Source organism: Peromyscus californicus, unplaced genomic scaffold (assembly GCF_007827085.1).
Source record: "Peromyscus californicus insignis strain IS unplaced genomic scaffold, ASM782708v3 Scaffold_21__1_contigs__length_65335640, whole genome shotgun sequence".
Taxonomy (NCBI): domain Eukaryota; kingdom Metazoa; phylum Chordata; class Mammalia; order Rodentia; family Cricetidae; genus Peromyscus; species Peromyscus californicus.
Window position 1 is genome coordinate 55,375,931 of NW_026294514.1, and position 27,822 is coordinate 55,403,752.

Sequence of the window (27,822 nt, forward strand, 5' to 3'; positions counted from 1 at the left end):
TTCAGATCATACAGTTTATTTCGGTGAGAATTAGAATCAGGAAATGGATGTTAAACCCCATGTAAGCATTCTGACATTGGAAACTCCTAGGCAGTTGGCCAACCAGTTAGCTTGGCCACCTGAGCACATGCTTAACAGCTCAAGGCACACTGTCCCCTGATACTGAACATAGTCTAGATCAGTGCTGTCTCTAGAACCTTCTGTGATGATGGGAATGGGACGCCTCCCATTAGATGTGGCCTCTGAATAGATGAAGTGTGAGCACAAAAGAAGAGATAAAATAGAGTCAACGGACTTAGCTATGAACAGTTAACTGCTGCATGTGGTAGTTAGGGGCCCCATCTTTGACAGTGCAGAATGAGAATCCTGGAAGCTGAGGGGCCTTTGGTGACCATATTCAGTCCTTACTGTGAGAAAGAGGAGATCTGAGGTGCCAAGGGATGACAATGCCCTTGCAGCATTAGATTCATGCCCTAGCGGTTTGCTCAGAGAAATTTCATATAAATAAGGCCAGAGGATCATGGATGAGAATAGGAGGCCACCTGACTAGTAACTAGTGGCCAAGAGCTTAGTTTCATATGTTTTTGAGAATCACTTAGGTTCAGCAGAGCTGGGGGTATGGAGTGAAGCTCTCCATATCTCAACTTTTACCAGTGGGAACAAGGTCATACAGTGCCCAGTGTGCTCAGCCATCACTCATGATGGGAAGGCTGGGAACAAGGTCACACAGTGCCCAGTGTGCTCAGCCATCACTCATGATGGCAAGGCTCTGAGGATTACAGCATCTGAGATCGGACCACCTTTTACTCATTTTTTTTTTTTAAATATAATTTTTTCTTTCCAAAATTGGTCTGAAAGACTATCAAATGTGCTGTTGTGGGTCATGACTGCTTAAACCTTGCAAACTGATTTGAGGGCTTGCTGGGGAAGCCCAGAATGCCCGCCAGGCTAAGGGCATAGACAGACAGGAAGAACAAATGGCTGTAACATGTCCTGCATTCTCTCCATGGCTACAATAACCGTCACCAATTCACCAGGAAGACCGCGTGGCAAGATTTAATAGTGTTGGCATCTCCAAATGGTGTGTGGCATCACAGGCCAGCTACCACCAGTGCCTCATTATTGCCATTGGGTTGTGACTGTTGGTATAGTGACGACTTCAGGAGCAATAGGTAGATTAAAAAACCGTGGCTGGGAAGTTCTTTCGAGGAGAGGGACCAGGTGAGGAGCAAGAGGACTCAGAACCTGACGAACGTGGCATCGATCTGCCGTACGGAGGGTAGGGCCAGCATGACCTTCCGCCGGTACTGTGGGTCCTTCTGCAGGGGGTTGCGTTCCAGGTACACGGTCTCCAGGTTCCTGGCACCCTTCAGCTCATCAAGGTCACTCCAGCTCTCCAGGAGATTGTCATTCATCTGAAGGAACACATGAGAAAAAAGCCTTTAGAGATCAGCTCTGGCCTCTATGTGCCGGGATCCTCCAAATATGAGACAGGGGTTATTAAAACACCCTACAGCACTGGCTCTCAACCTTCCTAATGCTGCGACCCTTTAATACAGTTCATGTTGTGGTGACCCCCCAGCCATTAAATTATTTTTATTGCTACTCCATAACTGTAATTTTGCTGTTATGAATTGTAATGTAAATATTTTTGGAGACATAGGTTTGCCAAAGGGGTCGTGACCCACAGGTTAGAACCACTGCTCTATAGTCCTCCTTATCCCAACCCTCACAGATCCTTCCATCACCACTTGGTACTTCCTGGCTGCCTTGAGCAGCACTGTGAAAAGCTGTACTGCTCACACATGAGCGAAGTCTGTTAAGAAGAGCTGAGGCAGCGCTGGCTGCACACCTCCTGGCCCTCACGCAGGTCTGAAGCTGGCTACTCTTCCTACACACTTGCTCTCCCCAACTGCTGCCAAGGCTGAGGCTGTGCTGACTGTATTGCAGCTGGCCAGGGGCTGCTCTACTCCAAGCATGACTCTTAGATCACCTTTGTGGTACATTTCTGAGGATGTCTCCATTGCTTGCTCCTGTATGCAAAGGCCACCAGAGGCTGACCGACCAACACTGCCAGCACCAGATGACAAACACAGAACCTTGCAGTGGACTGGGGGCTGAGCCTGGCAGGAGAGTGCTCTCCCTTCTCAAATGTGCCATCAAGATGAGACTGAACTGGTTGACTTCTACATTGTCCAACAGATGCATGCGGCTTCATAGTGGGATCAATTTTTGAAACAGAGCTACCTTGTGTAAGAACCTACAGTATCAGGTTAAACTGTCCAAACCCATTTTCCAGTCTAAGTGCTGAGGCAGAAGCTTGGGAAGGACACCTTTAGCAAAGTAGCCACCTAGATGTGGGCCATGGCATGCTAGTTTAACCAATAAATAGCTTGTTCTACAGGACAGAGGAAAACCATGATTAATTAGTTGAGTGTGCTACTTCTGTGGTGTAAGTACCATGGCTGACTTAGCACCAACATGCCACCACTAACTATAGCTGTTCACAAGTGTGCACAATTGGCTACTCATGTCACCTAGGCTAGATGTGGTCTACTGCACTTATGGGTTTGAAGACAGAAACTAAATGGCAGGGCAAGCTGCTATGTCAACAGCCTGAACAGAGGAGCCAAGTCTAGCAACAAACTTTAGGACTCCGACTGCAGCTCCTGCTCTGCCCATGTCAGAAGTCATGTCTGTAGATACTCAAGGTTGCATGGTCTGCAGCAAGCAGCTGCAGAAAGAACCAGGCCATCACTCCTAAAGAAGTGACCTCTGTAGTCTGAGAGCCTACCATGGGAGACAGGCTACATGTGAAGGGAAGTAGAAACCTGTAGCCTGGATGAAGGGCCACTGCATGAGAATGCAGTGGAGGGAGGCATTTCAAGAACTAGATTAGCCGGGCAGTGGTACATGCCTTTAATCCCAGAGCCAGGCGGAACTCTGTGAGTTCGAAGCCAGTCTGGGCTACAGAGTGAGTTCCAGGAAAGGTGCAAAGCTACACAGAGAAAGCCTGTCTTGGAAAAAAAAAAAAAAGAACCAGATTAATTTCCATGTAAGAGCTTCTCAGGCACTTGTCCTAAGACCCCACTGTCCACAGGACTTGGCCTGGTACCATTCCTTTGGGTTTGAAGCACCTGGTCGCATAGGTCCTGGGAGTGTTGCTTCTCTTGCACTGACGATTCATGAGGCTCTATCCTGTGTGAAGCCCTGAAGAATGCTGGGATTTGACAGAGTGATGATGTTTGTGGGGAAAGGTAAGGAAGGGATGGGCAATACAACAGTGAGAGCCCTTAAAAGGATCATGGAGCTTTTTAAGAATTATGCTTTGCACTCGGGAGGCAGAGCCAGGCGGATCTCTGTGAGTTCGAGGCCAGCCTGGTCTACAAAGCGAGTTCCAGGAAAGGCGCAAAGCTACACAGAGAAACCCTGTCTCGAAAAACCAAAAAAAAAAAAAAAAAAAAAAAAAAATTATGCTTTGATTCCTAAATGGGTTGGGAGTCCATACAGGATTTGTTCTAGAAGGGTCTTTATGCTTTTTTCCTAGGTCCTGTCTTTTTATTAGCTCATACACAATAAAAATATGGAATGCTTCATAAACTTCTGTGTCATCCTTGCACAAGAGCTACGCCAATCTCTGTATTGTTCAAAATTTAGTATGTGTGGAGCCAGTGCAAACACAAGGATCTTATTTGGAGGGTAGACACAGGGCTCCAGGGCAGAAGGCCATCGAACAGTACAGGGAAAGGATGCTGGTGGTTTGGGCCAGGCGGCAGCAGCAGAGGTGGGAAGAGATGGGGGTTCTGGATGCATTTTGAAGGCAGGGGCAAGTATTTAGATGTTGGACTGGATCTGGTACACAGGAAAAAGGAGGTTTAGGAGGATGCCAAGACTTCTGGCCTGAGAATCTGGAAGGATAGAGTCACTGTCCACTGAGGCTGAGTCAAACAGAGGGACTGTAGGGACAAGGCATGAGCTCAGGCTTGGACTTGTCTTACTTGGGTGACGGCTCAACACAAGAGTAGACATCTAGATCCAGGGAAGACACTGGAGCTAGGAAGAGAAACCTGAGCAGAGTGGTGACATTTAAATCTGTGAGACTGGACAGGGCTGTCAAGGAGAGGAAAATGAAGACTGAACGCTGCGGCACTCCTGTGGGTGCAGAACAGAAGAGGAAGAAGCAGACAACCAAGACAGACTCAGGGACACAGGAGAACGGAGGCCTGTGGCTGGCTGTCTATTTTCAGAAACGCTCAGAAATCAAATATAGCTGCTGAGAGGTGGGAGAAAGATGAGGAATGGAAAGGATTGGAATGGAAAGTTGCTGAATCTGGAATGTGTCCACTGGCAGAGTGGAATTCAAAGCAGTGTATAAAGGGCAGAGTGCCCACAGGGATACCTGGATGTTGGCTGCCAGGCCATGCTGGTGGCTGCGTACTTAATTTCAGCAGGCTCATGAAGATGGATGTCTGCTCACCACAAGCCATCAACTCATAGGGCAAGTCCAAGCCTGCCATCATGAGCCCCCTCTGCTGCCCCGTCTGGCTCAACTTCAGTGGGTAAGGGTCCACCCCTGCTGCCAGGCTAGACAAGGGCTGGCTGTGAAGGAGAACTGAGAGGGGACAATGGGTGAGCAGGGGAAGGAGTGAGGCCAAGATGGGACTCAGGATGTCATCTGGCCAATGTGTCTGAAGTTCATGGAAAAGGGTATGAAGAGGAAGAGGTGGAGAAACTGAGATGTTAGGTCATTAGAGAGATCATCTACAGGGACACTGGTATCACCAATGGTGTAGACAGACAGAAGTGTTGTTGGAGAGCATGAACTAAGTACGAATGTCTGCAGAGAAGAGAGTAGCTGTGTGCGTGCGTGCGTGTGTGTGTGTGTGTGTGTGTGTGTGTGTGTGTGTGTAGGGGGGGTGTCTGGGAGCTGGTAGTGTGCAGGGTGCTGGGTGGGTTACATAGCCTATGTCAGCAACCACTAAGTCACTGGCCAAGTGTGCCATCAGGCTGTTTACCACTGACTGGAAACATAGGACAGCACTCCTGAGAGGCCCAGTGGGGTGAGGCCAGCACAGGCACATTGAGAGAAGAGAAGCAACTGATCCATTCATTTGCTGGTGACATGTAGGCAATGTCTGTCGTCAGAGTAGGTATCAGCAGCAAGCAGTCTGCTGCACCAGGTTCTCCTTCCTGCTCTAGATTTTGGTCAGCATGATGCCTGCCTTGCCAGTCTGGTAAGGGGAAGGGGCAGGACTGGACCCTCCAGGGACCTGTGCCATCCCTCCTAGATCCAGACTGTAACCGTGGAACGTTTCAAGTAGCAGGAGTGAGGCAAACTGTTCTGTACATTGCCCATGCTTATCTGCCTGCTATTTTTCTACTGGGTAGCTTTCTTGTCACTTTTAGGTTTTATAAATTATAGAAAATAATCTTGGCCTTTCAGGTGACCATCATACTCATGCATCATGTGAAATGTTCCTAGGTTTCATATATAATAATATATCTAAAAAGTGTATCTATAAGATGGAAAGGATATATGCTAGAAGGGCTTTCTTTTCCTCTTTAAACCCGACCTTTTTATAAATATAATAAGCATATATTTTTATTATGAAGAAATGAAACAAAGCTTTTACTACTATGGGAAACAAATCATGTGCCACCTGATGACATTTTGGTCAACAAAAGACTGTATCTCAGTGTTGGTCCCCGGGGTCCAATCTAGTCAAGGTCCCACAAGGTGTTATTTAGTGACATCATAGCTGTCTTTGTCTATGTACACTCTATGATGCTCAGATAACCGAGGTGTCCAATGATGTATTTCTCAGAGGTGTCTCAATTGTACAATACACATGACTATTTCTTCATGTGTATGTCTCATCATTTTCTTAGGATCCTGCATGTGATACTACCATGCTTCAGTGTGTGGGTATGTTTAAGGTTCTGAATGCTTCCAAATACTTGTGCTAAGCACAAGGGTTGCTGTACTACTGGCTGTAATCACATTGCACAAATCTGCCGACTTCACAGACAAAATGCTTTCTCTCATTTTTTTTTTAAAGATTTATTTATTTATTATGTATACAGTGTTCTGCCTGCATGTATGCCTGCAGGCCAGAAGAGGGCACCAGATCTCACTGTAGATGGCTGTGAGCCACCATGGGGGTGCTGGGAATTGAACTCAGGACCTCTGGAAGAGCAGCCAGTGCTCTCAACCTCTGAGCCATCTCTCCAGCCCCTCTCTCATTGTTTTTTAAAAGATGGATTAAGTTAGGAATCGTGTGGGCATTTGCCAGCAATAAGCACCTCTCCTGTTTCTGTCAGCAGAGTGCTACCTCTCACAGTTTGAACATTAACACGGTCAGCCTCACTGAAATGACAACCCTTCCTTTCCTAACTCCCTCTTCTGGATTCACCGAGTCTGTATCAAGCACTGTTCTAAGTGCTGGTGAGACAAAAGAAACGACATGTACACAGCAGAACAGCACTCGGCCTTCAAAGCAGGGACAGTCTCACTGTGCTATGACAAGGAAGAGCCTGGACGACACCACACTGTTGAAGCAGCAGTGACGAAAGGTCACAAACTGTGTGAGAGTCAGAAGAGAGAACGGTGGGAGCCAGCAGGGAGGAGAGGGAGAGGACAGTTCTGGTTTGTCAGACAGGGGTGGTGGTGACGGCCACACAACCAGGAATGTGCTTAACACCATTCCATTCCACACTAAGAAGGTTTAGATAGTAACTTTTAGGTTTTGTTTTTAAAAAGAAGATTTAAAAAGTCCTAAACAAACCTTTGTTCTTCGGTCTTCCTGACCTTTACATTTACTAGTGGGGAGACATACAGATAAGATGAGCTTTAGCTCCAATCAACCCTGGAGCAACTGCTGCTAGACTTGCTTTTGTTATAAACGAAGAGAGCAGGACATGGTGGGGATAGCTGCTTTCACAGGCTGGACAACAGGCGGTGCAGAACAGGGATTCCCGAGAGGGGAGGCAAACGGGCGAGTGCCTCAGTCACCCTGGCTGGCCTGTTAGGAGGCGCCTTCCATTAGGTGAGGAAGGGAGCCAAACAAACCAGCAGCCGCACTGAAGTGAAGTGGAATTATGTGTAGGTGGGGAGAGATGATGTCAGTCAGAATTTCTAGGTAAGAGTGAGCTACATAGAAAAAGAAAATCCAGAAATCCCGTGGTGTCTCCCTCCTTGTATCTTGGACTAAAACTAAGGCAGATACAAACAGAGTGGGAGAATGGGCTGAATTTACCAGGGCCCACATGGAACAAGGACATGTCTGTGGCTTCTGTGACACTCAATAGAGACCATAGAGGGGTAGGCCATACGCAGGGACAGAGCTGGTTAGCCTAAGAGGACAGAACATGCAGGTTCATGCTAGCAATAAGCCTTGAAGGTCAGCAGGGACTTCACTTCTTGCTAGATACAAAGCCCAATATATTTTGAAGAAACACAACACAAATCCAGGTTTATAACTTTTAGTTTCACAATACCTAACATACAAGAAGTTACTAGCCATGCAAAGAAGAAATGACAAAGAAACCTAAGAATCTAACGAGAAACCAAAAAGAACAGTGCAGGCTGCAGAGGCAGCTCAGAGGTTAAGAGCAAGGCTGTTCTTGTAGAGGGTCTGAGCTTGGGTCCCAGCAGCATATCAGGTGGCTCACAGTCCCCTGTAACTCCAGCTCCAGGGATCCCATACCATCTTATGGCCTCCATGGGCACAGGTCCTCATGTGTGCACAATTCATACTCAGACACACATAGATATACATAACTTAAAAAAAAAACAACTGTAGCAACACGTTCTCAAAGAGCTGAAAATATAATCAGAACAAAAATCCACTGAATAGGTGTGATCAACTTCACTGTCAGCATGACTGGGTTTAGACTCACCTAGGAGATGTCTGAGTATGTCTGAGGGAACTTCCAAAGAAGTTTAACCAAGGAGGGAAGCCATACCCTGAATGTGGGTGGCATCATCCCTTGGGCTGGGATCCTGGACTGAATAAAAAGGTGAAAAGCAGTATCATCAGCCCCTGCTCTATGTTTCCCAGCCTTCCCTGATGTGAAGGGTCCAGAATCTAGCTGCATGCTCCTGCTACCATGAACTCTGCCATGACAGACTGTGCCCTTTTAAACTGTGAGACAAAAATAAATAAATAAATACATTAAAAAAAAAAAAAAAAAGGTTTTCTTAACCTCTGAGCCATTTCTCCAGCCCAAATCCTTTTTTCTTTTACGTTGCCTTTGTCAGTTATCTCGTCAAGAGAAATACCTAGGGCTGGAGAGGTGGCTCAGCAGTTAGGAGTGCTTGCTGCATAATGAAGACCACAGTTTGGATTCTGTGTAACAAGCCAGGCACCCTGCATGTGTGTGTAACCCCAGCTCCAAAGGAGGTGAAGACAGGATCACTGGGGCTTTCTAGCTTCCTGCTTAGCTGAGTGAGAGAATGCCAGACCCAGGTTCGGGGAGAAACTCTGCTTCAAACAAACAGGCAGAGGATGACAGAGGAAGACACACATGCCTTCTGTGCCTGCCACACACAGGCACAGGCATCCATACATACACATGTTCTATAAAGATGCATAAACACCAATAAATTCACAAATCTCTAAAAATGGAAGTAGCTAATTAATGAGCTTAACAGCAGACTAGGTATTGCAGAAGGGAAGACAGCAACAGAAATCACAGAAACTGAGGCTCAGCCAGAGCAAAGCCTGAGGACAGGCGGGGTAGATGAGCAGCAGATGTGCTATGATCTAATTACCAAAGACTAACACACATATCCTTACAGTTTCAGAAGAAACTAAGGATGGGGAGGGACTGGAAAAACTTTAGAGGGAAAAAAATTTTGTTTTCTGTATTTCACAAAACTATAAATTTACATATTTAAAAAGTTCAGCTGGGCCAGGCGGTGGTGGCGCATGCCTTTAATCCCAGCACTCGGGAGGCAGAGGCAGGCGGATCTTTGTGAGTACGAGGCCAGCCTGGTCTACAGAGCGAGATCCAAGAAAGGCGCAAAGCTACACAGAGAAACCCTGTCTCAAAAAAACAAAAAACCAAAAAAACCAAAACAAAACAAAAAGGGTTGGGGATTTAGCTCAGTGGTAGAGCGCTTGCCTAGCAAGCGCAAGGCCCTGGGTTCGGTCCTCAGCTCCGGAAAAACAAAAACAAACCAACAAACAAACAAAAACAAAACAAAAAAAAAGCTCAGCTGGGCACAGTGGCTCATGCACTTGGGAGGTATAGGCAGGTGGATCTCTGTGATGTCAGCCTGGTCTACACACAGAGTTCCAAGAACAGTCAGGGCTACATAGAGACCTTGTCTCAAAATAAATAAATAAATAAAATTGTGTATCTATAATAGTGTACTAAAAAAATGAAGGTAGGGTGGCGAGATGGCTCAGTGGGTATAAACACATGCTGACAACTTGAACACGATCCCCAGAACACATGCACGGCACAATGAACATCAAGGCATCCAGGATTAGCGGACTTGCATTCATTCACATGTTTACTTAACAGGACCCATTGAGCCAAAGAGACAGATACCAATTCCACTAAGTTTAAAACTTACCCAGAATTCTTGCAGTTCTGTTAGATGGCTGATATTTTCAATCTTTTTTATCCTATTTGATGCAATGTCCAACATGGTGAGTTTGTTCTAGAATAAGAAAATATTTTTTTCTGGATTACTGAAGTTCAAAAGCAGCATGCGACCATGTACAACAGTGTGGCACTGAGCTGAAGGCTCAGGTGAGCCACCCTCCCTGCCTTGGGTCAGCTTTGATAGAGCGGAGGCTGATACCACCTACTCACTTCCCATGGCTTCCCCAGCTGGACCTGAGTCAGTGTTTTTGCTCAAACCCTCATGAAGCTCTCACTGTTCCTGAACTTTATCAGTCTGAAGGCCCCATAACTACAGAGGACCCCAGTGAGACCCTTGCTCCTGTTCTTGTGGTCTGGGAAGAGCAGTGACCCTGAGCTTTGAAGAAGTAATGCCAATCACTGCAGCATGTCTTTAGTGCTTACCGTGAGGCAACAGTGCCAAATTTCTCTACAGTGGAATACCTCTCTTCAGTGAGGCCGAGGAGCTTGAGGTTTGGGTGAGGATAAGACACACAGTGGAGGTGGGAGGAGTAACAGAGATGCCTTCCTGTCTTGGACAAAGCTACCTAGGGCAATGCCAGGAAGGCCTAGGTTCTGAAGGGCTAATGTTGGGGCCTGCTAGGACTTCATCTGAGGATGGTGTCTGTGGGTACCAAGTATCTGCAGGATACAGCACTGTGGTTTTTTCTTTGTGTAGCCCTGGATGTCTTAACAGCTAGCTCTGTAGACCAGGCTGGCCTCGAACTCACAGAGATCTGCCTGCCTGTCTTTGCCTCCCGAGTGCTGGGATTAAAGGCATGCACTACCACCACTTGGCTCACAGCATTGTGTTTTATGATGTGCCCTATAAGTGCATGTCAGATGCTTCCTGACTTGGGTAATTATTTTCAAGTTTACAGCTTCAAGATTCAAGAGAAGAACAATTTCATGGTGAAAATTAAGTCTACTGTAGCTTATAGTGCTTGCCAGTATGTTTTAACAAATCATTGTGACATTCTCCTAGACTCCATGTGAATCTTGCAGCTGGATGGAAATCTGGTAACAGTCCTTCCCTCCTCTGCCCTAAAGACCTCTTAGCATTTTAGACTCATGGTCTCTGTTTTCTACTGCATTCCTGGTGTCTCGATTCCAAATCTTTCTAAGTTTTAATGGAAATTAAAAAGGAAAAAACCTTCATAGTCAGTAGCTATTGATTTTAAAATGTCACAGCTGTAGCTTCCCAGTCCCTTGGAGGTTCCACAGTACCACCCTACCTTCCTCCACACCCCATGCAGGCATCGTACAAGCATCAGCACACATGCTAGAAGCACCGAGTCCAGAAGTGCATAGCTATGAGAGTACTGAGTAACAATTCATGGGGCTTCAGAGTCAACAGAGCCATAGAACAACTGTACACAGGAAGGGACTATAGTGCCACGCTGAGGACACAGCAGGCTGGGACAGGACAAGGCCACCAATGGAAACCTTCCCCAGCACTCTGTCATGGCCCTGTGGTGTTCACACTGTGTGCAAGACTGTAAACTAGCAAAACAGTTGTAGTCTGAAAGCCACTATAGATCTGGGTCTTGTCAAGTCCAGGTACCAAGACTCAGCGGGAAGAGTGCTGGTGGTGGACACTGGCCACCAGGACCCTCCCGAACCTTTCTGACCTGAGATCCAGCTATACACTCAAGCCCCTTTGTATGTGAGGAGGATCTGAGCGCTCATTCAAAAGCAAGCAAGAATTTTTAAACTGAAAACAGAAAAAAACAACAGGGTGGGGTGGGCAGCTTATACACATCACAGGCCATAGCTTCCCATGATAAAGTAACACCCAGTTCAAGGGCCAGAACAAACATTTTAGGTTAACGAAGGGAAAAGCTCAGGGCACAGAAGAGCCAAATCCATCAGACAGGTGCCTTGGGACATTGAAGAAAGAGCATCTGGTAAGTGGGGCAATGACAATGCATGTCCCACCATGAAAATAATTCCTGGCCGGGCATTGGTGGCTGACGCCTTTAATCCCAGCACTCAGGAGGCAGAGGCAGGCGGATCTCTGTGAGTTCGAGGCCAGCCTGGTCTACTAAGTGAGTTCCAGGAAAGGCACCAAAGCTACACAGAGAAACCCTGTCTCGAAAAAACAAAAAAACAAAAAAACAAAAAAAAAAAAAAAAAAAGAAAAGAAATTCCAGATCAAGAGATAAAACAACTTGGGAGAACATTAGGTAAATATTTTATCATGAGTTGAAATAAAATCTGAAAGACTGTCATATTTGACTATGGTAAACATTACGATGACACGGTTACTGTTAAGACTGTATTTTTCTGTTTTGTTTTAGGCCCAGGAATGATATGATATTTAACCAAGACTTAGGTACAACATGTCTTAGGTAGGACTCTACACTCATACCTCTTTCCTGTTTGAGGACAGACCTGCACCACAAGAGAACTACAAAGCAGATATGGGCTGGTCTCCCATGAGGACTGGTACCCGTGAGGAGCAGGGGTACTGGTACTCTGTCAGTGTGTGCACCAGTCCCAAGGCTTTCTGAAGTCCCCCCGGTCCAGCTACTGCCTCCATCTCCCCTTTGAACTACCATTCCATACTACAGAAGGTCACGTGCTGGTTTTCATCGTATATGCGTGTTTGAGATGGTCTCATGCTGCCTAGGCTAGACTCACGATGTAGTCAAGGTTGGCCTTGAACTTCTGATTCTCCTGCTTTCACCATTCAAGTGCTGTGATTATAGGTGTGTACTACCACACCTGGCTTCATATGCTAGCTAAATCCTTAATTTGATTGCAAAGTTAGAGGAAGGCTACTAAACTTCGAATAGGCAAATTTTAGCTTTCCTGAAAATTCTTATACAAGTGATGAACTAAAACTCAGAACTAAAACACTGGTTTTCCTCCAGAAATTCACTGATGGTAACCAGGTCCTGGGCTGGGGCACAAAAGGGCAAAGGAACCTGTGATGAGATTTGAAGAGTGATGTTTCCAAGAACAAAAAACCTGACCTAATCTTGCTACATTTGGTGGCAATTTAACAAAACCAACCAACCAAATAAACAAAAACATTCCCCCCAAAACAAAACAAAACAACCCCAGTAAAATTGAACAAGAAAAAATATTTTATTTGTCTTGAATCATGCTTGGAGAAAAACAGGTGGGGCCAAAGGCAACTTGTAAGTATGGGAGGAGTGGACAGGCTGGTGAAAGGCAGTGGGGAGGAGACCTTCAGCACTCTGGACTCCAGGAGAGGGGCCAGGGGAGCAAGAGCCACACTCTTCCTTCTAAGCAGGTGAGCTGGGCTTACCCTGTAGCCTTTACAGGCTGAGGCAGGGCAGGAAGTTCAGTGGTCAGAGGGAGAACTGGGAAGGATAGAGCTGATACTTGTGTTAGTTATCTGTGTAATGAGGGTGGGGGGGAGAGACAGGTAAGGAGTTTTCAAATCACTCAAAGGCCTACAGGACATGGCAGATGTGCAGTGAGCTACCCTAGGAGGGTGTCTGTCTGTGATACCTGTGTTGAAAACTCACAGGCAGTCATGTGACATGCTGGCCCTTTGGTTCACTGGGGTAGAGGGTCCTTAGCTCACATCCTGTAGGTAGCATGTCCACCCGAGGTCAGGCCTGGAGGGCAGTGGGTACTAGCACCCGCCCCTCCCTCTCCACCTCCCTTTATCTCCCTCAGACAGACCAATGGGCTCTTACGTTGTTCTCCAGGCCCTCGATAACCTCGATACCATTATGGCTGAGGTATAGTTCACGCAGGTTCACCAAGCTCTGCAGACCCTCAATCTTTGTTAGCCGGTTGCTCTGCAGAAGAGAATTAAAAAGTATCAGTCTTGGGGCTGAGGAGATGGTTCAGTGGTTAAAACATCTTCCATTCAAGCTTGAGGACCTGAGTTTGGACTTCTAGAACCCACATAAATGCCAGGTGAGTGTGGTGGCTTGCCTGCGATTCCAGCCTTGGAAGCCCAGAGACAGGGGATCCCTAGAGCAAGCTGGCCAGCAAAACTAACTATATCAATAAGCTCTGGGTTTGACTAAGAGACTCACTCTATGAATAAGGTGAAGAGTGATCAAGGGTGATTCTCAACTTTAATCTGGGGTCTCCACAAGCATACACATAAAGGTGCATGAATACACACATATTCATACCACACACGGGAAAATATTAAAAGATAAGAAAAAGAGCTGTCAGCTACACAGAAGGTGAGAAATACAGTGGCTTTAGAAATGGGGGTTGGGTGTGTAGAGAAATGGTTCGGTGGTTAAGAGCATTGGCTAGTCTTCCAGAAGACCTAGGTTCCATTCCCAGAACCCACATGGCTGCTCACAATCATCTGTACCTCCAGTTCTGGGGTATCTGATGCTTTTTTCTTCCAAGAGCAGCAGGAATACATGTGGTACACTGAGATACATGCAGGCAAAACATCCACTCACACAAAATAAAAAACAATATAGTCGATGGGTGGTGGTGCACGCTTTTAATTCCAGCACTTCCGAGGCAGAGGCAGGCTGATCTCTGTGAGTTCAAGGCCAGCCTGGTCTACAGAGTGAGCTCCAGGACAGCCAGGGCTACACAGAGAAACCCTGTCTGGAAAAACCAAAACAAACAAACAATAAAACAAAACATTTAAAAAATGTTCTTAAATGGGACTTGAGAGAAGGCAGGTAACGTTTTGGGTCTGTTGTACTAGGTTGAATATCACGCATGGGAGTTTGGGGTTTTTATATGAAAATCTCACTTTTTTTTTAGATGTATCTGAAGGTTTACTTGAAGTAATTAAAAAATAGATTTGTCCTGAGTGTGTATGTGCACATGCCCATGGAATGAAGGGTACTTGGAGGTTAGGGGCCAACTTGTAGGAGTCAGATTGCTCCTTCCATCATGTGGGTACTAGGGGTTGAACTCCGGTGGTCAGTTTGGGTGGCAGGAGCTTCTATCTGCTCTGCCATCTTGCTGAACCACTGAATTAATTTAACAATTTAAAAATGTCAAAAGTATCAATGAAAACGTTTTTTATTTTTTGTGTATGGGTGTTCTATCTGCATGTATGTCTGTGTATGTACCATGTGCATGCCTGGTGCTGAGGACAGAAGAGGGTGTTGGAGCTGCCATGTGGGCATTGATCTCTCCAGCCCTCAAGGTATCATGTTTAAAAAAAAAAGAATTATTTAGTATGTATATGTGGGTATACCTGCGGACATCAGACAACTTGCAGGAAGTCCGTTCTCTCCATTATATGGGACCTGGGGAATTGAACTCAGGTCTTCAGGCTTGGCAACAAGCTCCTTTACTCACTGAGCCATTTCTCCTATCCTAACATTTTTGTTTTACAACAAATCGACTTGCACTTCTTTTAGAGTATCTTGCAACTCAATTACAGTTCAAAAACTTCTCTTCGAAGCAGTCTGCAAGGCACTTGTTTTACGTAGTCTAAGAGGTTCCTGTGCCATGACTGGCTGTCAGGTCAGACCTGCCAAACCAGGCACCCCAGGCACACCCTTTAACTCTTCAAGGTCTGAATCTACTAATTTGCTGCCAACCACCCCACCCCCAAGCAAACACAAAACCTCAAAAAACAACAACAAAAATGTCCACATGAGTCAGGCATAGTGGTGCACACCTTTAATCCCAGTACGCAGGAGGCAGAGACAGTTGGATCTCCTGTGAGTTTGAGATCAGCCTGGTTTACAGTGAGTTCCAGGCTAGCAAGAGCTAATAGTGAGACTGTCTTAATTGAAAAACAAAAAACAAAAAACATGAGTCTCTGCATACACTAGTGCTGAACAGAAATGCCCCCAACCCCATGGTCCCACAGGGTCTGCCTTCTCTGTACCACTGAACAGACACTCGAAAGGACTGGAGTGAACTCTCCCTTCTGAAGATGGCGTAGAGTCCACCCACCTATTGTTCAACTGCCAACAAGGAAAGGAAATGAAATTCTTTCATTATTATTTTATGTGTATAAATGTTCGCCTGCTTGTATGTCTGCACATCACATGCTTGCCTGGTGCCCTCAGAGGCCACAAGAGGGTGTTGGATTCCCTGGGACTAGAGTTATGGATATCTGTGAGCTGCCATGTGAGTGCTAGGAAGTGAACCTGGATTATCTGGAAGAGCAGCCAGTGCTCTTAACTTCTGAACCATCTCTCCAGTCCAAGGAATGCAATTCTATCTTTTAAAAATGAAAATAAATTTATATGTGTGGGTGTTTTGCTTGAATGTATGTCTGTCTGTGCACTATCACGTATGTGACTGGTGCCCGAGGAGGCCAGAAGAAATGTGTCAGGTTTTGCGGGAAGAGTTGCAGACAGCTGTGAGCTGCCATGTCATGTCGGTGCTGGGAATCAAACCTGGATCCTCTGGAGGAGTAACTGGTGCTCTTAACCATCTTTCCAGCTCCCCAAACTGAAATCCTTAAAAGTAAAAATAAATTATATAAAAAGAATGGAATTTTTGTTTAGAATATATGCACATGTATAATCTGTGGGTTCTAATGTTTTCATCATCTACTGATTGTGAAACAGTGCTGATCAAGGACATACTATGGGAATAAAACAGGTTGGGTGTGCTGCTGGGTCTGGCCCTGTGGGAATGAGAAGCTGGGAGCTGGAGAGGTCCAGTACCTGCATACTGAGGACTGTTAGGTTCGTAAGTGCATCCAGGTTTTGAAGTTTTGTAATTTTGTTTTTCCCCAGAAACAAACTCTCCAGGTTGGTTAATGTGTCGATATTTTCAATTGCCTGTCAAACAGATGAAACATCAAGTAAAGAATCTAGACCATAAGACAAAGCAATCTAAGACTTCAGCTCTGTGATGTTGGGACTCTAGGAAATTTCCAACAAACTATGCTTTGAATACACATTGTAGAAAAGGAGGAAAACTATGGGGGTTAAAGACTCTGATTCCTGGGCTCACTCCCAATCCTCATACCCCCCCCCCCCCCCCCCCCCGCCCCGCCCCCAACTCTCTGGTTTCTTGAGACAAGAGTTTCTTTGCAAAGCCCTGGCTGTCCTGGAATTCACTCTGTAGACCAGGCTGGCCTCCAGTTCAGATTTGCCTGCCTCTGTCTCCCAAGGCGTATACCACCACCACCACCACCACCCAGCCAACTCTCATAGTTTCAGAGCTCTGGGAATATTTGAAAACTCATACGCTAGCTGATTTCTCTGGCCCAATGTGGCACTTCATTGTACACAGCTTTTGAGATTATGCATCCCCACGAGCCTCGGCCTCTACATAAATGAGGATGCTGGGAACTTGCTCTCAGAAGCCCACGAGGGATGCCCCATGGCATCCCATTCCTCTTCCTTTGCTTTTTCTTGCTGCAGTCACATCTACTTAGCCCTAGCTTTGTACCCTATGGCTCTTGAAGAACCCGTAAGCGCAGGCCACAAAGCGTGGTACAGTACTTCCTAACACCAAATGGGGGGTGCTTCAAACATGGGGTGGCAGACACAGGCATGTTAATACCTGCCTCAGCCACTAAGGAAGAAGAGTGAGGACATGCGCAGCACAATGACACAGGATGTCAAAATAAGGCTCATATAATCTTATGACTGACAAAGTCCTCATGTGTGCCCATGGGGAAGCCACCCTCCTCTGTCTGGCAGACCCTCTTCCAATCTCAGAACCTACATGACCCTCTGAGGTTCCCGTCTGTCAGACATAAGGCACTTTTCCCAGTAGTTATGAGTCAACTGGTAAAAACTTGATATTGCTGGGTATGGTAGTATATGCCTTTAATCCCAGTACTGAGAGATCTCTGTGAGTTCCAGGCCAGTCTGGGCTATAAGACCCTATCTCAAAAGACTTAGTTTAGAAGCCAGGTGGTGGTGGTGCACACCTTTAATCCCAGTACTCAGGAGGCAGAGCCAGGCGGTTCTCTGAGAGTTCAAGGCCAGCCTGGTCTACAGAGCGAGATCCAGGACAGGCCCAAAGCTACACAGAGAAACCCTGTCTCAAAAAACCAAAATAAACAAACAAACATAAATAAATAATAAAAAAATAAAAGACTACTTAGTTTAGTTTCTGTGGAACACTGTATCTTTTTTTTTTTAAAGGCATCTCATTTTCATTCTGACCCATGTTTTCAAGGTCAAATGGATCTTGAACAGCAAACCAAATCCTGCCAACGGACATATTTAGGAGATGAAGGGCCAGCCCAACGTTTTGGGGCATTTTAGCAGCAAGATACTTGCTTATCACATGACAGATCACTGCAAGTAACCACCCTCCTAGGCTTGGGAAGAAAACCACTATGAACAGGTTTAAAGGAAAGCTTAAGTTGGCTTATCTTATGATGCACAGCTGGAACTAGCTTGGCACAGGACCATGATACAGATACCAGACTAGACCAGTTGGTGTGAGCACAGTTCTTATTAATTAATACTGGCTTCCAAGGCTCACATAATCAACTAACCTGAGCTTATAGCGGCTCACAGAGACTAGACTGAACTGACAACCAGGGAGCCTGTATGAGACTGACCTAGGCACTCTGCATATATGTTACAGTTGTGTAGCTTGGTTCTCTTATGGGACTCCTAACAGCAGGAACAGGGGCTGTCTCCTACTCTTTTACTGGTTTTTTGGACCTACTCCTCATACTGGGTCACCTTGCCCAGCCTTAACACATGGGGAGGTGCTTAGTCTTACTGCAGCTTGATACACCATGTTTTATTGACACTCATAGGAGACCTGCCCTTTCCTGGATGGGTTGGAAGAGGAGGGGATGGGGGGGCAGGGTTGGGGAATGGGAAAAAGGGACTGGGAGGGGAAGATGTGGGGAGACCGTGGCTGGGATGTAAAATAAATAGATGAATAAAAAAAAATACTGGCTTCCAGGTAGCAGTTTTCCTGAACTATTTCCCTGTGTCCTCCAAACAATAAGAACATAAGAAAGCCTCAGCCGAGCACATACCCTATGCATACCACTGCAGATCCACCTATACTTACCCGGATGCGGTTCGAGCCCAGCTCCAGCATCTGCAGTTGATGTAAGGTACTTATGTTCTCAATTTTATTGATCTTATTGTTGACCAAGAAGAGTTTTTTCAGCTGCGTCAGTTTGTCAATCCCTTCAATGTTCCTCAGCAGATTAAAAGAAATATCCAGAATCCTGGAAAGAAGCAAAATATTTCTTGAAAGATCACAGACTGTATAGAATCAGAATTCCACTTGGAAGGATATCTGCCTCCAGGATCTGCAGTCACTAGGAGGTGGGATCTGACCACGGCCCCACCGCTCACCGACTGGCTCACACTGGAGCTGACCTATGGGACCATGAAGTTGTCTGGTACCTGGAGGGCAGTAAAGGCAACCTGTAGGCTACCAACACTGTCTCCTAAGGGTTCTACTCTTACAGTAGAAACCAGGTTTCATTTATGCCCATGTCCATGGCAGACCCTAATACCATGTTCAACCTGGGCGGTGTTGGATTAAAACTGAAGCAAATAAAAATCAAAACAGATGGGCATGGTGGCACATGTCTGTAAGGCCAGTACTGGAGGGGTGAAGGCATGAGGCTCAAGATTCAAGATCATCCTCAGTTACAGAGAATTCAGCTTAGCCTGGGCTACATCTGACACATACTCTCTTTCTCAAAAAAAAAAAAAGGCCAGCACCAACAAAGGAATGAAGTCCAGATAAGGCTACAGCCAAGTAAGGCTGATCCCTTTAGTCCAAAATGTGGCTGACACTTTTGTTTTTAAAAGAGGCGATTATGGATTAAAGCTCCTATCTTCCCAATTCTGACATCATTATTGAATGGAACCCAGCCAGAAGCCTAGTTCCAGCCTTCAACGCTAATGGCACATATGAGGCTGTTGCCTCCTCTTAGAGCTCTAGCACAGGGCAGCCCTCCAGGACTACAGCCAGGCAGTGGGTAGGTTCTAGGGAACCTGGACACCCAACCCATCCCATCTCCTCTGGTCTCTCTACTCACTCCAATTCTGTCAGCGCCTCCAGATTCTCAATCTTCTTGATCTGATTATCATAGAGATCCAGTTCTCGAAGACTCTGCAGTTCCTCCAGGTTCTCAATGCATTTAATTAAGTTTTGACGGAGGCACAGTGACTGGAGGGTAGGAAGAGGATCAGCATCAGCAAAGGAGAACATAGGGCTACCCTCCAGGGGCTGTTTTATGCTGATCATCAAGGGGCAGGTGAGTGAGAGTAGGAAGCTGGAGTTAGCCTCCTTTACTTGAGGACAAGTGTAGCCCCAAAGGGAAGCCATACTGAGTACACCTTTTTGGGGAGGGAGGCACTCACTAGGGTTGGAGTGTAAGTCAAGTTCTCACAGTTGGAGGGACCTTTACTGGGCTCCATTTTCAGAAGTAAACTTCACTGCAGTGAGCTAGGACAGGAGACTGCAAGTGCTCACCAAGGTACCATCAGAACCCAGACAGCCTGGAGCTCCTCAGCTACAGGAAAACACCTATCCCATCAGAATAGAGACAGAATATAGGCCAGTGCCACCCACAGGAAAAGAATAAGGATTATGTATATTCTCCAGGTAAATGTTACCAAGTCACCTTGTGTGCAAGGACAGATCCCTCTCACCTTCACTTTCTTCAGCACCTCAAAGCCTTCAATCTTTCCAATGCGATAGTGATTCAGATCAACATCCTGAAATATAGAGGAATCTTGCTCAGATCCATCGGAGTTACTGGAGACCTGGCCAGAAGCTGCTTAGGAGAATGCCAGATGGGGAGGTAAGGGAGAGGCTGTGGTGCTAAGCAGATCCACTTGTGATTGGCAGGTCGATAGTCTTCAGTTTAGTTGTGATTTATGTTAGTTTTATGTATAACTGACCCAGTAGTGGTTGTCTGAATTCAATTCCCTAGCGACTGGCTGAACACACACATGGACATGGATGGACATAGACACATACACATACACACACACACACACACACACACACACACACACACACACACACAATTTTTCCAAAATTGGGAGTTGGGAGGACCCTACCATCAACAGCATGACTACTGGACTTGTCTAACTCGAATCAAAAGCATTTCATTTGTCACACAGTTCTTACTGCCTAAAGAGAAATAGATTTCAACTGCTGGTATTAAAAATAGTAAAAATACAGACCACCAAACCAATCAAAAGAGGCTTGGGTGATCTTTCTAGTCACTGATCTGTCACCCTTATAAAAGATAAGCTGATGGTTAGGGTCATCTGTAACCAGGCCCCCTGAGGCTGAGTCAGGCAGGCAGCATTACCTCTGCATCTCGGTCCAGGCTGATGGTTTCCATATCCACTGCCAGCTCATGTTCCTCTAAAAACAAACAAACAAAAAGGAACAATTCTGTTAATAAGAATCAGTGGCCACAGGTTTTAGTAAAGAGCTGCTACTCTGCCCTAGGGTTGTAGAAGTTTTTTTCCGGGGGACACTAAAAATGAGAAGGTGATAGCAAGGCCTCCAAAAGTCTATCTGTGCCTCCAACTTCCCAAGAAGCCAAAGGCGGCTTGAAGCTCTTGGTGGGAAGGAGGAAAACAGCTGCCTGCGTCTTGGTGAACTCAGTGAAGCCTAGTCATTGCTGGGAAGCATGTCCCCACCATGGCTGTCCCCTTGGAATCCCTGGAGTTTGTGTTGCCAGAAGCCTATCCACCCATGTATTCTTCCCCCTCTATTTGTGGCAATAAATTGGGCCACTTGAATACAGCTCATGCTGGGCCTAGTACATGTTCTGGGATGTGCCTTTTACTGCTTTGGAAAGTAGCCCAGCATCTACAGATGCTTCCCTGACAGAGAGGGAAACAAAATGAAGCAGAGCTCAACAGACAGGATCAAAGAGCTTCAGTGAATAATTTAAGCATACTTCTCAATTGGAAGCCTGGTGAACTAATTCCAGCAGAGAAGCCCATTTGGATGTCATGAGACTATCCACCCTAGAGAGCCAGATATAAACTGCTTCCTGCTGCAGTGGAGAGCCTTCATCAGAACCTGATTAAGTATGATATTGAAAGAACTAAGACACACAGAAATGCAAATACATGTACACACATCCCCAAACCCTTGAGATTAATAGCATTTCCCCCACCACCAAAGTGTCACCCACTTTTCCCAGCAGTCTTATAATTTTTCCCTTAGTTTGTACTAATTGGCATCCAAATAAAGCTACCTATTTTGACTGGATCCCCACCCCACCCATTTTCTTTTAGACAGGGTTTCACTCTGTAGCTCAAGCTGGCCTTGAACTTTCTTAAATGTTTATTTTATGTGCATGGGTGTTTTGTCTACATTGTATGCCTGTCCCCCACTTGAAAGGCCAGTAGAAGGTCTCCTGGAACTAGAGTTACAAGGAGGTTGTGAGCTGACATGTGGGTGCTGGGAACTGAATTCACGTCCTCTGGAAGAATAGCCAGTGTTCTTAACAACTAAGCTCCAGCCCTTAGCCTTGAATTTTTTTTTTTTTTGGTTTTTTGAGACAGGGTTTCTCTGTGCAGCTTTGCACCCTTCCTGGGACTCACTCTGTAGCCCAGGATGGCCTCGAACTCACAGAGATCCGCCTGCCTCTGCCTCCCGAGTGCTGGGATTAAAAGGGTGTGCCACCACTGCCCAGTTCTTAAGATACTTTTTATTTTGAAACTTTCTGTAGGAAAGTTTCTGTAGGAAAGACTGCTTTTTTTTAGTGCCTCTTTGAGTCTAAACTCTTCTGTCCCAGAATACTCTCTTTCTCCCCTCTATTTCCTTTGACTTCTTATCACTTACTATTGTTTTTTGCCTAGGCCCCTTTTCCTTTTCTTTTCCTTCGGACACACATGTACTTGCACCTTACAGTGGAGCCAGCTTACACACTCTTGACCTCAGCCCACGTCTGGCTCCTCCAAACATTAGCAGACTCTGTGCTGGTCAGCCCATTTCCTCACTGGAGGCCTTAGAGAAGCGTGTGGCAGGGGGCCAGCTTAACAAAGAAGAACTGGCCCTACATGGCTGAATTCACTTCACTGACTTTCCATGATGCTTTTCTACAGCAATCAACAGTACCCAACTAAAATATGTTGTTTTCTGGTGTTTACCTAGAATTTATAGTATACGAACCAATCTGTATTAAATAAATGGAACCAGACAAACAAGAAAACAGTACGAGTCCCCTTCTCCTCAAAAGACAGCAGTAATTCACTGTCTATAAGCTCAGGAAGTTGTGACAGGAAGGCACTAGAACTAAGGCAAATAGCCAGGCCACTGGTGTCCAAGCCAGACACTGTGCGACTGAAAGCAGGCATGACTGGCCGCAGCACTGGGCCAGAAGGTGGAACTGGGGCTATCCTAGGCTTCTCAGGATATGTGCTGCACAGCCAGTTTCCTGTCTACCACAGCATCCAGCATGGCTTAGGGGTCTAGGGACATAGCTCAGCTGCAGAGTCTTGCACAGCAAGTGTGAGGAAGCCCTGGGCTCAATCCCTAGTACTGAAGACAAAAAGGAGAGGTGGTTTGGGAGACGGCTTAGTTAGTGAAGTGTCTGTGCAAGCACAGGACCGAGTTAGATCTCCGGAACCCACATAAAAACGCTGAGCATGGTGGTGTACTTGTAATCCCATCACCTGAGAAGCTGAGCCTAAGTGGAATTTCCAGGCCAGTAAGAGACCTGCCTCAGAAACAGTAAACTGAGGAGCAACACCTGAGTCTGTCTTCTGGCATCTACATGCATACATACATACCTGAACACATATACACTTCACAAACATGAACATGTACATATATATACATATACAAGTTAGGAAAAATAGAAAGGTAATAACTGTCATGTTTGAATGTGTTTTGCTGAAATTTAGATAACTATGAGCAGTTTCAGTTTTTTTAAGGAGTAGAAATACATGCTCCCAGAGAATTACTATATGTTCTTTCTAGTCATCTGGAGGTAAGAGCATGGACTTCAGTAGGCTGGGCTTCAGCCCAACTGGCCTGCCTTGCAGTAGAGATCTCTGGCTGGCATGAGACTTTTTTATTTTCCTCACCTATCACACATTAGAGTTCTCTTACAGTGAGTGACCCATCCAAGTAACACAGCTAGCCAGGAAACGAAGCCCAGGACCATGCTGCTCTAAGTTCCAAGTCTTCCAGGTAGCCTAATGTTTCAGTGGCACAGATCTCAGTCCTCCCATGATCAAATCGAATGATGATAACAGCGCCTATTTGCTCTATCCACCCACATCACCTCCAGAATATCAGCTCTGAAGTTCCAAACTAACTGTGGTGGGTACTTCTGTGGTAATCTCCTTTTGCCTTAAAATTTGGTTACCATAGCTACGAATCATCTTTGCTGGCACACAGTGCACAATGCTATTTTTAAAAGTAGCTATGTTTTTACAAATTTATTTTTATAAAGGTAATGCATAATTATGAATACCTGAAAAATCCACACAAATCTGGAAAACGTAAGAGGCAGTTTCCTCTCAAGCCTGCTGCTAAAAGAGATCCTCAGCAATGCTAATGTGTTTTCTTTTTAAACAAGTAAAACTAAATTCTCATGCTTTTTAACTAAAAATTGTATTTTAAGATACATACTACTTGAAATTTGCCTTCCCTGCCCAACAATTCAGCTGGGACATTTTCGTGTGGTTATGTTTTCTGTCATTCTTTTCCACGTAAACTGATTTTCAGAGCAAACACAGAAGCATAGGCCATTACCAAGGAGGGTATAAAACCACCATAGGAAGCTGTTCAGTTCCAAATGGAGTGATTGTCCTAACATCTGTGCTTGTGACAGATGATTCTCAGGCCTATATAAATGTCGAGGTGGATGTGGGCATAGTATCACACACTCTTAATCCCAGCATTCGGGAGGCGGAGGCAGAGGCAGGCAGATCTCTGAGTTTGAGGCCAGCCTGGTCTACATAGTAGTTTCAAGACCAACCAGGGCTACAGAGTGAGAAGAGCCTGTCTCAAAAAAGAAATGTTGAGGTTGGATCAGAAATGATTTTTTCATCACTGTGGCAGGATACAGAAGCATAGCAGTAAACCACCATGCTCTTTTCTAATTTTGTTTTCTGAGTAAAGTATTAAAAATCATTTTCTGACTCTGCTCTAGGTAACACATTAGTGCCAATATCACCAGTAGTAGTTCTGTCCCTTCAGCAGAAATGGATCTACTGTACCCATAAATGTAAATCATTATAGGTAGTTGCTGAGGCAGCACCCCAGGGAGCAGGCTGCCCTCTGCCAGCCTGCCCAGCTGCCCACTCTACTGAGGACCTCTGAAGAACACACCTCCTCCCACGAGGAGACACCATGTGCAAAGAAGCAGCAATCTTCAACAGCACACTCCCCCTATGTTGAGTTCATGGTGAACTATGCCCGGTACCTTCTGGGTCCTCCGCCCCCCGTTCTACTCCGTCCTTCAGGCTCTGCTCGCTGAGGTCTGTCACGATGCCACCGACATGCTTCTTCCCTTCCTCATCGCCGGATTCTTCAGATTCAACCCGCCTGTCAACTGAACCCATACATATCAGTGAGAATTCACATCCACTTCATGTGACAATGTGAGGAACACAGAACAGATTAGCACAAGTTTTAAGTCAGCAAGACTTCTTTCTGAAATAGCTGAATTCAGTTTATATGAACACTTGAATGTCTTCTATGCCCCAGCACTATTTAAGATATAGAGACAAGAACCAGGAGGCCACATGGGCACAATTAACATGCTGTCCTTCCCCTCTAAGAACTTGTAAGGAACTGCCAAGTGTTCCAAAAGCCTCTGGACCATCTGCAATCAGGAACACTAATGGCACCACACAGTGAGGTACCTTCCAGGTGGCCCTCACATTGTCCACCTGATGTCTACCACAAGAGGGGACCACAGTGAACCTTCTGCCACACACCTTCATTGATGTCCCACTAGCCATGTGGCCAAGAAAAACCGATTCAATTTACAGGCCCCCATTCTGAAAGAAAGCAAGACTAGCTAAAATCAGACTGTGGGCAGGGAGGACAGCCGATGAAAATGAGAATGTGTCCGAAGTGCCAAACGCCCCAGGTAAACTGCTGATGTTAAAAGATCACAGGACAGAGTGTTATCAATGCAAAGCTTTTTGGAGTAAATAAACAGGTTTTGAGTTATGAAGAAAGCAACAATGAAATGTGGCTTTGGCAAATGATCTTCCTTTCTTAACCGTAACATTCACATCTGTAGGAGAGTTAGTAACAAGCCCCCCACCCCACCCTGGTCAGGATCAAATGAGAAAGGGCACATGAGTGGCTCATGTGTATGACATGGGGAATGTATGAGTTACCAAGAGGCACAGGACAGTCTGTGATCCAGGATTAGGGAAACTGGGTGCTGTGTTATAGTCTCTGCACCCCCCCCCAGGAGGAGCCAGAGGACAGAAGGGACAGTCAGTGCAACCTGTGCCTCCATCCTCAGGGCACCAGAGGTTCTGGAGCCTGGACAGTGACAGGCTAACAAAAGGCAATAAAATCTATCCAAAGGAGGAGGGTTTGAGTTGAGGTACTGGCTGTGATAGACAAGGGGACAAATCATGGAGCTCAATGAGCATGGTGGCCCATTACTTAAATTCCAGCACTTTGGCAGACTGACCTGGGTGGAGCTCTATGAGTTCTAGGTCAGCCTGGTCTACACAGCAAGCTCCAGGCCAGCCAAAGCTACACAGTGAGACCCTATCTTAAAAACAAACCAAAGCCACAACCCCCCTTCCTGCTGGGGGGGAGGCGGGGGGAAGACACGGGGCTCTAGAAATCTAAGTGTCAGCTGGTAATGACATGTGTGGGAGTAGAGGAGAGAAAAGCCTGGTTTTTGTATTTGCCCTTTACTGAGAAACGGAGGAAGAAGGGGGAGGAAGGTACTGCAGGAGGGAGGGAGGGGATAGGAAGAAGCATTTCCTTGCTTAGAAAAGATTCAAAGGTAAAATAAAACAAAACAAAAGCCCAGCATGACTCCCTTAAAGGCTCTCCAAGACCTTTTCTGGGAAGCCTTGCTGGCTGTCCCAACCCCCATCTCATATGACTTAATTTAGGTCAAACTCTTTTTCCATACTCCTTTGCTTTCGACTGGGTTGCCTTTCTCCGGAATGGTATTGGTCCTCTCCATCTGTCCCCAGTCTGGATGACATCTAGTGATCCTTCAAGGCCCAACTCAGGGCAGCATCACCATTCTCAAACACACTGGACTTTTCTTCCACACCCGTTCCTTGCTCTGCAGCCCTCTTCCCTAGCACTCTTCTCAGAAAAGTGACTGCGTGACTGCTTTTCCAGAAGTAACACTCACCAAAATAGAGGAGTCTTTAAAAGGCATTTAAGGGTTCAGATTCGCCTGATGCTACAATGGGTATACGAGTGTGTGTGTATGCATACATATATATGCATACACCTATGTATATACCTATAACACACATGTGCACACATGTAACGACTGTGTATCTACACAACTGTGTACAAAAACATGCACATATGTAATGTATATATTTATATATGTATATGATGACACAATCCAACAGTGTCTTAAAAAAGGAAGAAAGCTGAAATTAGTTCTTTCAAGACTCTGAACGTCTAGAAAACAAGACACCGCCTCCTAAACTCAATCTCCGAACCTCCTTGTTACCCATCGCTCTGCCACAACCCATTCGCTTCCAGAGCAGACGCTTTTCCATCCATGCCGCGTGAATAAACTGTGGACTTTGCAGGTCCCCACGCCTGAAACCTCAGTTTCCCAATGAGCTGACAGTCCCCCGCCCCCTCGCCTCTCAATGTCGGAGCTTAAAGACTAGGTTCCCACAGTCGCGGCTTCCACGTCCGTCCCCCTTCCCTGGGCCGCCTCGCGCCACGTTGTTCCCGGGGCTCTGGTCCTTCCTGGCCGCTGCCGCCCTCGGGCCGGGGCTCCCGGGCTCCGAGCCTCCCCCGCCCCGTCCAGCCCGGTTGGCAGCTGTCAGAGATCCGTGGCTGTGGCCAGAGGCTGGAGTCCGAGCTCTGATCCGGCAAGAGGCCGTGCCCGCCCAGCCCCCAGCTCTCCGCTCCCCGGTCGCCCGCAGGGGCCGCTCACCCTCCATCATCTCCTGCGACTGTTGCTGCCCCGCGCTGCGCTCCGCCGCCATATTGGCTGCTCTTCCCCTTTCCGGAATCTGTCGCCTCAGGCCATGGGCCAATCAGGACTCCCGGCTCTGCCAGCCAGCCAATGGGACCGAGCATAGAAGCGCGAGCCGACACGCTTGCGTGGACGCAGTGCTTCATGGGAGTTGTAGTTTCCCGCAG

At 46.3% G+C, this 27,822-nt stretch overlaps 1 protein-coding gene and 1 non-coding gene across 2 annotated transcripts; both read right to left on the reverse strand.

Annotated features, from left to right (window-relative positions):
• On the reverse strand, positions 1-27,798 carry Ppp1r7 (protein phosphatase 1 regulatory subunit 7). The gene is made up of 10 exons (XM_052750344.1): positions 27,614-27,798; positions 24,923-25,051; positions 20,837-20,892; positions 20,166-20,231; positions 19,550-19,680; positions 18,562-18,724; positions 16,233-16,349; positions 13,308-13,412; positions 9,584-9,670; positions 1-1,415 (listed from the first exon to the last, which is right to left on the reverse strand). The coding sequence occupies exons 1-10, from the start codon at positions 27,663-27,665 to the stop codon at positions 1,239-1,241; spliced, it is 1,083 nt and encodes a 360-aa protein (XP_052606304.1). The 5' UTR covers positions 27,666-27,798; the 3' UTR covers positions 1-1,238.
• LOC128118075 (U6 spliceosomal RNA) lies at positions 3,578-3,681 on the reverse strand. The gene has a single exon (XR_008220998.1). It is a non-coding gene; the product is annotated as a U6 spliceosomal RNA (small nuclear RNA).
• Positions 27,799-27,822: the final 24 nt, after the last annotated feature.

What these genes read in the sequence shown, in the direction of transcription:
- Ppp1r7 (XM_052750344.1), bottom strand. Translation starts at nt 27,665, where the DNA reads ATGGCGGCGGAGCGCAGCGCGGGGCAGCAACAGTCGCAGGAGATGATG. An exon ending in GGGGGCGGAGGACCCAGAAG is followed by an intron (nt 20,893 to 24,922) that starts GTACCGGGCATA and finishes GTTTGTTTTTAG; the next exon opens with AGGAACATGAGCTGGCAGTG. An exon ending in GCCTGGACCGAGATGCAGAG is followed by an intron (nt 20,232 to 20,836) that starts GTAATGCTGCCT and finishes TCTATATTTCAG; the next exon opens with GATGTTGATCTGAATCACTA.